Here is a 12,265-nt window from a genome sequence, read left to right on the forward strand (position 1 = left end):
ATTTTCTATTTCAGCTATTGGGGAACCATGTGTTCTGCAGCAGCCAGGAGCATGTTGTTACTTGCAGTTCTCCAAGGTCTAGCATGCAAAACAGCTTGCCTATAATCTTCTGTCTGACCTTCTCACATACTTCTCTGTCTTTGTATCATTTCCCACGTGCTCATTGCAGTATACAACATGAAACAAAACAGAAGAATTTGTCAATTTCTATGTTCAAGCTCATTTAATATGTTGTTTTTATATATTGTAGGTACGTGCTACTCACGGGTGGGGTGCCTTTTTACGATGGGCATCTCTCCGATACTGGATACGCCAACAGGAATACACCGAAGGTGTATTCCCCGGCACACTGGTAATGCTGACATTACCACAGTACATTATGTTTGCTGTTTTTATCTGCTAATTTAAGGAGCCGCTGAATGTACAATGTTATTTAGAAAGCCTAATACATTGTACAGATGGCGCCTCCTTAAAATAGCAGATAAAACCAGCAAACATAATGTACGGATTAAAAGTGACGTCATCCTTACCTGTCGTCTTCTTCATTCGTCGCCATGGTTTCCGGTCAGTCTTTACAGCTGTCAGCATTACCAGTGTGCCGGGGAATACACCTTCGGTTAGATATCAGGCTACACACACTCACGTCAAGAGACATGCAGGGAGAGACAGCTAGCATCTCTAGTCTGGGGAGACAGCCTGCAGTATATGAAACACAGAGAAAGCCATGTAAGAAAGAATGTCGAATGTGTTTTGTCCTCAGCCAGCATCTGTTGGAGTCCAGAGAATTGTTGAGTTGCAACTCGACATAGAAGGCATCTAGGAGAGCCCAATGAGTTCCCATTACAGTGGGCTTGTTTGAAGCCATGAAGAATCCTGGGGGTATATGTATCAAGGTGCGCTATTTTTCGGCAATTTAAAATCTTACATATTTGTGGCACTACAAGTGTCAGCATGCACATGAGCACTTGTAGTGTCACAAGTCTGTACTTTAAATGGTGATCCAATCTGGAAATTTAAAGTGTTGCCATATCCTAAAAATTTAAATATTGCCCCATTGGTCCACTAATTTATTATTAAAATAAAATGTATTATTAAAATAAAATAATATTAAAATAAATTAAGAAAATGCATAATTATTTTTCCCCTCTACAAGAAAAGAACTTTGTTTATTTAAACTTCCATTGTGCCTCCTGTTATACTAACATTGCCCTGCAGGGTAACAGTGATGTGTTTGCCAATCTCGCCTACAGATAGCAGTGTCTTGTATTTGCCAATTTTGAATTACAAGTCGGGTGAGTTTACCAAATCCCAGCTTCATATATTTGGTTGATTTGTATAGCTAGTCTGGCAAAAAAACGGGACCGCGATTTGTAAAGATTTTGAGAATTTTGAAAGAAACACATCTGTGGCGATTTTACATCAAAACGCCGGTTAATAAACTCACCCGAAAATCACTGGAAATTAAAAAACGCAGCTTGATACATTTACCCCTTGATTTCGGTGAATTATGAGTGAGCAAAGAGGAGGTCTGGGTAGAGAAACCATTGTAACATTTCAACCATCTCTGTTTTCAGCAGTGACAAATAAGTTTACATGTACCTAACATATAATTTTATGTTGTGCATAAAAGACTGAGCTACCTATGTACCTATTTCACATACATAAGTCCCACCACACATAGCCACCTGCTAAGTTAGTAAGATTCCTTATATATACAGTGTCTTTGGAAATATCACACTTCAGACAGAAACTACTGATATACAGTATGTGAGAGAGATTACTAGAGGCTCTATATATTTTAAATTGTGACAACCCGCATAATCGGAATTACTGAATTTATCTACTTACCTGCTAATTACATATGTGTTCAATACATCTGCATGTACAGCATATTATCAACTACACATGTGCACCAACAGTACTTCTAGGTAATATTTTTTAATTATATTGTGACGAGTTAACTAGAAGTGCTAGTGTGAGCTCAGAGCAATTGCCCAATGTAGTGTTGTATGTAGGTGAGTGAGTTTACATCGTTAGAAGCATTTAGTAGAAGATTATTTTTATTGTCCATTGATCCTTACCACATTGTCACTGTATAACCTATTGTCAACCACCTCTTGATTACCTTTACCCTCAATTTCCCAACTAATTGTGTGCCTATTTTAATAAACACATCAAGGTAGTTTTAAAAAAACAACGTGTTAGTCTCTTTGTGACTTTAAGGGTAGCATGTGTTAAGTACAAGGGGACTCCTGGGTTTTCACCTGGTTGAAGTGTCCTTTTTTCCATGTCCCACAAGCTGCAGAGAAGACTCGGTGGAGGCAAAGTGCCAGAAGACACACATACTCCGTATTCAGCAACACACCCTGAATTGCAGGAGTCTGAGGTTGTTACATATAGTTATGCTTAATCATGTCTTTTTTATGATGTACCACTTCACACTATGAACCATTACAATATACCGTAAAAGCTTATTTTATACTGGTTTGGTAGACGTTAAAAGCAACTACCTAATCTCTGCAAACATTATTTATGTAGTTTGATTATAATCTGATCTATAAATTGAGTAGATGTGTTTAAAAACTTATTTGAATGGGCACTGGAAACACATCAATGAGGCTCCCCACTGATTTAAAACAAAGAATACTTTCAGTCATCCTATGAGCCAGACAGGGCCCATAGGTGCCATCCATAACAATGAATGTAGCGAGTATTCTGGCCAACTTTGGCTAGTGAAGGAACCACCTCCTCCACTTAAATTGACACCACATCTTCTTTCCCTGTGCTTAGTTTCAGTGATTTAAAAGCCGGTTGTTTCAGTTCTTAGACTCAGAAAAGCTAGGGAAACCAGTTATTGGGGGAGAGCCTAGAGTTTTCATATCTGGCCAAATCTGGCAGAAAGCTTAATGGACAACTAAAAACAACAAGTAAAGGTAAGAGAAACCCTTAACTGGTTTGCCTACTGTTGACAGCTACACATTAATTTGACATTTTATTTAAGTAATAGTGTTACACTATGTCTAAATATGCTAAAATGAAAAAAAGTCACAATAAACAAACTTTTCTTGCATGAAACATAAATAGAAATAAAAGCATAAGTAGAGATACATTCCTTGCATACCCAGTAAAATAAAGCAAGCAAAAAACTGCCATACATAAAAAAACACCATAACATGAAGCATATTTGTAGAACAAATGATTGCTCTCTTTATTTCCCTGCTTCGCTATTTCCTCTGTTGCATGCTGTCAGTTTAATATCTCTTGTCAGTTTGTCTTCTTTACCCTATTTTGTCTTCTTGCTCCTCAGGTACTATTTTGATCTTCATGCCTTCACACCTTCAAGATCTTCACACCTCCACTTGACTGAATTTGTTTGGCTGTGGAGTTTGGCTTTATAAGATTGGAGAAGAGAGGTGACCTAGTTGACAGAGTTGCCATATTCTTCAGCTTGCTCCTCTCGATCTGGCACTTGGTCACACAGGGACTGCACAAATCCTTCTTATTCACCAGATAGAGGGCTTTTACTCTTCGAATAATCTCCTGTTGCTCTGTCTTCATTTCCTCCTCAGTTGGTGGGATAGGGTTTCTCTGGGTGTTCAGCTTCTTGAGTTTAGGCAGCTTGAGTATACTAGAAGGCACTGCAGTAAGGTGATTATCAAAAAGGCCCACCTCCTTGAGCTCTTTCAGGGCCCCTATTGTAGAAGGCAGCGCATCAATGGTGTTGAGTCCCAGGTTAAGCTGTCGAAGATTCTTCAGCTGACTTAGTTCAATAGGGATACCCTTTGCTGTTAACTTGTTGTTACAAACATTAAGAAATAGGAGATTTTGTAGCTGCCCTATGGACTCTGGAACCTTTTCTATTTGATTGCTGTGCAGGTCTAGCCAGCGCATATTTTGAAAACGCTGTATCCAATCAGGTACCTTACGTATCAAATTTCTACTAAGGTCTAACTCTTCCACATCACACACTTTCAACAAGCACTTGGGTATAACTGCAATATCCATCTTAGAGAGGTCCAGTCTGCGCTTGCCATCAAATGTGATTCGGATGGAGTTCTTAGCAATTTTCAGGGTTATTTTCTTACCCTTGGGGCCACCTTTCTTTTTTGCCATTTCCCTGAGGCAAAAGTTTTAGAGAAATTTAATTAGAATTTTAATATAGTATAAAACAATGAATAAATAACATTTTTAAATTGGTAATAAAATCAGTGAAACATGTTATACTGATTATGAGATGTTTAATGTGGTGGCTGGGAAACAGCTAAAGCGAAAAAAAATCCAAAATCAATATTTGTTTCTTCATCTTCCTCTTTTCATATTTTACAATAAATTACACAGTTAGTGATATTGCCTCACAGCTGTCTTCAAACCGCATATATTTCTCAGTGCTTGTCTAAACCATCTTTCTAATGCACAAATACATGATAAACTGTAGAGTAAAAAAAAAAAAATCCCCCCCTCCAATAGGCAAATAAGCCTGCTGGAGGTCTATTAATTATTGTCCTTTTTTTATTTTACAAGATAATGTCCAGCTTCAACATTTAATTGAAATGGTTGATTGTAAATGTATCATTGCAATTGATAAAGATAAAATTTTCTCTCCAACAGACAAATAAATAATGTGCTGCACAGCAAGAAAACAAAAACTATTTTGGCATTTGTGATGCTTTTGCATTTTGTGCACTGCTTTAGTGGTTTTGCAGACATGCATACATTTTACTGATTCATGGGAGCATTGAGTGGTCCTAGGTGTAAATAGGTAAGCCCGTTTTTTGCACCTACGGCAGTGATGGAGGATCAGCTGGTGGATTAGTGGGTCTGACATTAAATAAGGTGCTAATTGGGTAAGCTTGAAGCAGAGCCATTATTTTTGAGGGATTGAAGGACTTTTTAAAAGCGCATACAGGAAATATTTTTACACAAAGGATGGTGCGCCGATTTCTAAATGTAAACAAAGCATTTGTCGTGCAGTTGGATGTACTGGAAATAAATGTAATTAAAAACTGACAGATCTTCCACATGGATGGCAAACAGTGTCTTTGTCCCTTTATTGCTATTTGATTAACTACAACCATACATTGCAGAACTTGTTTTAATAGCATGACATGACTTAGTACAAGAGAGTCCCCTTTTAGACTAACAAAATTAAATAGTGACAGTGTTGCATTCGTGTTTGCACTTACCTGAAAAAGTTAACGTGGGGTGTGGGTCTGGCCAGTGATGCTGAGGGGAGGTCCTTGTGGCTTTGTAGGCGATGCAATTTCCTGGATGAGTCACTCGGCTGGCAAAATCCCGCCCACCCACGCCATTTTTAAAGAAGTGTTAGTATATTATAGTGGTTTAGCATAATGCTGGTTAGTAGTTTACAGTTTTGGTGGGGAGGAAGGCACTGCGATCAGCGGCTGATATAGACGGCTCTATCGTGATTGGTCGCAGGTATCTGTCCCCTTACAAGGCATTTGGTTACTCTTGTCCCTTCTGTGGGGAGGGGCCTCGCCCGGCTCATTGAGGGAGGGGGAGTGAGTAGTGAGGTGAGTGCAGTTTACTCTGACGCCAGGTTAGGGCCGGCCAAGCATTGGGGTTATGAGAGAAGTGGGTGGACTTAAGGCTATATTGCCGTGTCCACGCTTGGTTGGGTATCGCTGGAGCTGATTTTCAGTGCCCTTTCTCCGCCACCAGGTTAATAGGTTATAATAAAATAGTTTTTAGTGCCACTTTACTCAATTCTCCGTGTCTTTATTTTATATAAGTTGTTTATATTATTTAAGGTATTGTGTAGAACGAAGAGCATACACAGTGAACTATTTAATATTTTTAAACCTAGTGTGCATTGGTTTAGTCAAATAGGTCTCATAATTCCAACTAGGGGCCCAATATGGATGTATTTTTATTTAGGCTTGCAAATATGAGTAGTAAGATTACAATGTAATTAGATTGTAAGTTTATTTGCAGAAGTCCGTCTTTCTTCTTCATATAACTGTATGTAATGTGTTTATGTGTTTGTGTCCTGTCATGATCTCATCAATATACAGAACAGTCTAATACGTCATAATAATAATAATAATAATAATAATAATAATAATAGTATGTACACAGCTTGCAAAGCTGATCGAAAACACAAAATATAAATGGACATTTTTGCAACATAGTTGCATGGCATAAATGACCCACAGTTAATTATTTTATTGTAAGATATATGAATTTTGATATATGTTCATTTAATATTTTAAAAATTAATTACTACCCGTGCTCCTCTGTCTTAATATTTCCCTTAAACTTTTGACAGCAATCATGCTAGTTAAACTAAAGATTTAAAATACTCTATAAAAAAATGTTTTCAGATAAACTAGAAGTGCATTTTGACTATTCCAGTGGCAAATGGATAAGCTGACATGCATACAGACAGACACAGGGGTGGCACAGCATAGGAATGGAAATGTAGGTTGAGGCTTTGTGATCAGCCTGTAATCAGAGAGGCTTTACAGTGCACCGCCTGAGTGGATATTTTCTTTAGCTGAGCATTCTCTCATGTAGCATCTTGAGTACTTACATTACCCTCAGGGTGTTAAGAGATATCATTAATTATCTAGCAATGTAGTAAGGGAATAGGGGGCGATTTGGAGCAGTAAGCATAAACCCTGAAAATACACATTCACTTTACAGCACTCAACACTTACTTAGTGTGTTAAATTAAATCCAATGTCTCATATCCTGTAACCCATGTATATAGCTGCATTCACCAAACATGCAGGGTAATTTAGTAGAAAAAAACATAATAAAGGCATGATATAAACCATAATAGCGTAAAATCACAAATGCCACACTGCTGCAAAGACATTTACATTATTTGGCTGGTAAAATTTGCCATATCACTTCTGATATGAAGTTAATGTAAGGGCATCTTTTCAATCGAAAACATATTTTAAATAGAGAAAAAGACCTGCAGAAATATTATAGTATTTAAGCAGAAATAATTTTGAAACAAAATAAGGGTGGTGCACCCTTCAGTGAATGACATTAGAAAAATAAACAATTGTTAACTTTTATTTGTAATGCAATGGCTTATTCCCATATTGTGAACAATACAATCAAATGTATGGCAATCCCTTGCCTGGGTAGTCAATAAGAGATGTTCACATGAACAATGACGGCCTGATTCGTTAAAAATGTAAATGCTGATACTTGATGATTTTTGCATTAAACTGCACTGCGCATACCCAGTAACGGACTATACACCAAAGAATGCAAGGGCATGCAATTCATTTTCAAGCCAAAGGACAATTAAGACAGGCTACAATTAGGTGAGAATAATTAAATACTTTTCTTTCCTGTGCGTTCTCCTGGAACTTAATATTCCACATATGTATTGGACAAATCCTGCAGTGTTTTGTGTCTGTCAGTGCAGAGCATACCTAGACCTGTCTTTGACAAGAAACGTTTCTTCAGATCCATTTGTAGTTGAATACAAACGTACGCATGCCCAATTTATGTGCATTTTTTTAAAAAAAAACACATTACATTCGTTTTGCGTTCCTTAATGAATCAGGCCGTGAATGTGCACCCCACTACTGCACAAGCTGCATTACTTGTGATCAACATATAGAAACAATAGGTTTATTTTCTATCTGTATATATATTTAGAGGGTTAGTGGCTTCATCTGGACTGCACAATGGCAATCGTAATAGACAGCATTAGGTAGGGAGCATACATGATGTGCAATAAGTGCAGCAATTAGTAAATATGCAATCAATTTCAAAACAGTTAATTTCTCCTATGCCCTATTGGGGGAAATATCAGGACTTATGAAGGAAGGCTATGAAAAGGCTATGCCCCATCCCTACTATATTTAGTGTCTTCTGTTATGGCTTTAAATTATTTTAAAACTTTTAGTTTATTTTTACACTTAGGATGTAGGCTCGCATGAGCAGTACCCCTCTCCCCTCCTGTCTCCATACCGACTCTTCTGCTCCGTATTTACTCTATATGTCTGCCCGGAGTTTCTGAAGCATTGGTACTTTGTGTTTATTGTTCTGTAATGTTTCACCCTGTATGGTCTACTGTTTGTACTATGTAAGGCGCTGCGGAAACCTTGTGGCGCCTAACAAATAAATGATAATAATAATAATACACTCGTTATTTTACACTTGTTGCCTGACGTGTGGTAGAAAGTGAATGTAGGCGGGTGCGGCAGATATGGGGCCTGTTGTTGAGGGGGGCTGAGCGATGCCAGTCCAGCATGAGCGGGGGCTAGTGTATCTGTAGTAAAACCAAGTTAACATCTTAACAGTTGCAAAATACAGACAATGGTGGTTAAACAAAAAACTAGTTTTGATATTGTCAAGATTTTCAAGAATTTGTTGGACGGGGTTGGTACATTTTGAGCAATTGTAGATCTGGGTCTTAATCCAGGTGAAACATCTTGGGATTTAGTAATAATAACTATGTGATGCTGCAGTTTATTTGTCTGATCTCAGAATATCTCCCTAACACTTGCGGCAATATTCCCCTCAGTGGCTTTAAATGTGCTGCAATCACAGGTCATTATCGCTGCCCATTATTAATGAAGCTAGGCTTTATTCCAGTAACTACAGAATATATCACTAAATATTATTAAATTAAATTTGTATTTTAGGTCTAGTGTGCCTGTAAAGTGGATAAACTTCCTAGATGGGGAATATAAACTTCACTAAACCTAGAAAAAAGATTTTGACAGCAAGCAAAAAACTATCATGATCATCAATTAAACACAATTAGGTTAAATAAGTTGCAATTAAATATTATGCAGTTAATGTTATAGGCTTTAACTACTTTTTTATTATTAAAGCAAACAAGTAGAATTTTGTTATAAGCACAATCATTAGCAGTGCAAGACCTGGTCAAAGTTGATTTTACAATATATCAACTATATTGAATCAAATTAAAAACATGATTAAAAACAACAAAATACAAATTAACTACACTATCTATGCTATTGCCAACACTGACACAGGGACAACATTGTGAATGGAGTCATCCTTAATAAAACACTATTTTACAGTTAAATAATATCAATATTAATAATTAATAATAGTAAGTTGCTTATACTCTATTTTCTAAAATTCTCAATTGGTCTCTTGCTTGTTTTTGCCACCTTAATAACAGTGTGTAAAAAAGTTGCTATGGTAGAGTTGCTAAGTGGGTGGTGTCTTAGGACAGAATTCAGATAATGTTTATTGCATTCTCCTCTGCAACTAAGTGGCTACGTGTAACAGAGCAATACTATAGTCATGGCTAAAATTTTTGAGAATGACCCAAGTATTGGTTTTCACAAAGTTTGCTGCTTCAGTGTTTGTAGATCATTTTGTCAGATGTTGCTATGGTATACTGAAGTAAATTTACAAACATTTCATAAGTGTCAAATGCTTTTCCATTAAGTTTATGCAAAGAGTCAATATTTGCAGTGTTGACCCTTCCTTTTTGAAGACCTCTGCAATTTGCCCTGGCATGCTGTCAATCAACTTCTGGGCCACATACTGTCTGAAGGCCGGTCATTCTTGCCTAAACAATGCCAATGAGGATTGACAACAAATTCTCAATGGGATTAAGGTCTGGGGAGTTTCCTGGCCATGGATCCAAAATTTTGATGTTTTGATCCCCAAGCTACTTAGTTATCACTTTTGCCTTATGGCAAGGTGCTCCATCATGCTGGAAAATGCATTGTTCATCACCAAATTGCTCTTGGATGGTTGGGAGAAGTTGGTCTTGGGGGATGTTTTGGTACCATTCCTTATTCATGGCTGTGTTCTAAAGCAAAATTGTGAGTGAGTCTACTCCCTTGGCTGAGAAGCAACCCCATACATGAATGGTCTCAGGATGCTTTACTGTTAGCATGACACAGGACTGATGGTATCGCTCACCTTTCCTTCTCCAGACAAGTGTTTTTCCAGATGCCCCAAATAATCTGGAAGGGTCCAATCCCTGTACCTTTTTCAGAATATCAGTCGGCCCCTGATGTTTATCCTGGAGAGAAGTGGATTCTTTGCTGGCCTTCTTGACACCAGGCCATCCTCCAAAAGTCTTCACCTCACTATGCGTGGAGATGCACTCACACTTGCCTGCTTCCATTACTAAGCAAACTCTGCACTGGTGGTGCCCCGATCCTGCAGCTGAATTAAATTTAGGAGACGGTCCTGGCACTTGCTGGGCGTTTTTGGGCACCCTGAAGCCTTCTTCACAACTATTAAACCTCTCTCCTTGAAGTTATTGATGATCTGACAAATGGTTGATTTAGGTGCAATCTTACTAGCAGCAATATCCTTGCCTGTGAAGTCCTTTTTGTGCAAAACAATGTTGACTGCATGTGTTTCTTTGCAGGTAACCATGGCTAACAGAGGAAGAACAATGATTTCAACCACTACCCTCCTTTTAAAGCTTCCAGTCTGTTATTCTAACTCAATCGGCATGACAGAGTGATCTCCAGCATTGTCCTCGTAAACACTCTCACCTTTGTTAACGAGAGAATTACTGACCTGATGTCAGCTGGTCCTTTTGTGGCAGGGCTGAATGCAGTGGAAATGTTGTTTTTGGGATAAAGTTCATCATCATCGCAAAGAGTGACTTTGAAATTAATTGTAATTCATCTGATCACTCTTCATGACATTCTGGAGTTTATGCAAATTTACATCATAAAAACTGAGGCAGCAGACTTTGTGAAAAATAATATTTGTATCATTCTCAAAACTTTTGGCCACGACTATAAGCTTTCAATAAATGCTTTGGGTTTGTGACTTTACAGAGTGGATTGTGTGGATCAGATGTAGGTTAGAGTTACAATGACAGACCATCACTTTTGCTTAGAGCCCTGCTCTACTATGCATTGCAAGCAACACAAATACTTTATAAACACGGTTGTCATAGAGACCAAATCAACACTCATTTACATACTTACTTAGTTTCAAGGTGAGATATTACTTTGTTTCTGTTTTTCACACTTGTTTTCAACCCAAAGTCACATGTACTGTGTTAGTTATCTAAAAGTAAAGACATTTTTTTAACATCAGTTATCAAATTCATCGCAGTTGTTAAAATAATTTACATGGTAAGGACAAAATTTCTAAATCACTCACATAACTGACTCAAGCTATGTCTTTAGTGTTGGCAATAACAGTCATTTTATCCCCATTAGCCCTACATTGTTTTCACACTTCACCAAGAAAGGAAGCTGCAGATCCATCTTACCTAGCATTGATACTTGTGCCTGACTGTAGCTTTCACTCTTGTAACCAAGTAACAGGCCCGGAACACTGATAACTATAAGGAATGCTATGCATAGTGAAATATAAGTGACAGTAGAGAAGATCGGAGGGTAGCGTCTTAATTCCCAACTTCCACAACCCGCAGGTGTTATACTTTGGCACACTTGTGATTTCATATTGCACAATGCCCCCATCCAATGTGACGTCATTATCTCCCACCACTCACCTGTGGACGTGGCTTGTAAGGTGCCAGAAGTTATAAAGATTTTAGAGTCATGTAAGATACATGGATAACTTGTACTTTTAATGTATCGGAGAATTTCCACATTTTGTCACCTTCTTCACACTGTGCAGGAAATATTTTTCGAGGTCAACAAGTTCTAGAAGAAAAACAAAGGAGTTTAAAAACTACTCCATAGCAAAATTCAAACGAACACCTTCAATCTCGCGAAATTAGTTACAGCATGTTTGTACATACTATATTAGGGAGCTGCAATTGTGGGAAAAATGCAAGTCTTTTTGTAATTGGTAAAATTAATATGCCAGCAAATCTTACGCTATTATACGTTTGTAGCAAACTTCTCTCGAGACCCGAAAACATTATAATATAGAACTGTGCAGCTTGCTTTCCGGTGCAGGGTTGTCCATCAAGCAATCAGCTAGTGAGCGGCGAGCAGAAATCTACCGCTAAGTTGGAAACCTACTGAGTTTTGTCAGCATCCAGCCTGCAAGCCTGCAGTTGGAACACATATGACCCACTATCGCGACCCTCTGTTTCGTTGCGCGTTTTCCAGTCTATGGAACCCTTTGCCTGACTTCCATGTCCCCGCCTGCTTTGTTTTAGTCTTTTGTAGCTAGTTGCTATAAACGTTGGTTGTCAAGACTCTGTTGTATGCAGTGAGATTGTAGGCATTGTCATTTAAATATCCACACATATATTCCTCAACTTCCTCATCTTATGCATACAAGCTGTGGTGTGTTCCATGGGATATGCAGTTAACCCAGTGGTTCCCAAACTTTTGCAGTTCGC

At 38.0% G+C, this 12,265-nt stretch overlaps 1 protein-coding gene across 3 annotated transcripts; it reads right to left on the reverse strand.

Moving 5' to 3' along the window:
* Positions 1-3,113: 3,113 nt before the first annotated feature.
* On the reverse strand, positions 3,114-12,047 carry LRRC18 (leucine rich repeat containing 18). Of its 3 annotated transcripts, none has more exons than XM_075215270.1 (4): positions 11,940-12,047; positions 11,462-11,615; positions 10,929-11,010; positions 3,114-4,117 (listed from the first exon to the last, which is right to left on the reverse strand). In XM_075215270.1, exon 4 carries the CDS (start codon positions 4,111-4,113, stop codon positions 3,331-3,333), a length of 783 nt encoding a protein of 260 aa, XP_075071371.1. In that variant the 5' UTR covers positions 4,114-4,117; positions 10,929-11,010; positions 11,462-11,615; positions 11,940-12,047; the 3' UTR covers positions 3,114-3,330. The 3 variants fall into 3 exon arrangements, with proteins under 3 accessions (XP_075071371.1, XP_075071370.1, XP_075071372.1); XM_075215269.1 differs by having other exon boundaries at positions 11,792-12,047; XM_075215271.1 differs by lacking the exons at positions 11,462-11,615; positions 11,940-12,047 and adding an exon at positions 11,219-11,363.
* Between the last annotated feature and the right edge of the window lie 218 nt (positions 12,048-12,265).

This window comes from Mixophyes fleayi, chromosome 6 (assembly GCF_038048845.1).
Source record: "Mixophyes fleayi isolate aMixFle1 chromosome 6, aMixFle1.hap1, whole genome shotgun sequence".
Taxonomy (NCBI): Eukaryota; Metazoa; Chordata; class Amphibia; order Anura; family Limnodynastidae; genus Mixophyes; species Mixophyes fleayi.

Excerpts from the sequence above, each read along its gene's own strand:
- LRRC18 (XM_075215270.1), bottom strand. The coding sequence starts at position 4,113 with ATGGCAAAAAAGAAAGGTGGCCCCAAGGGTAAGAAAATAACCCTGAAA.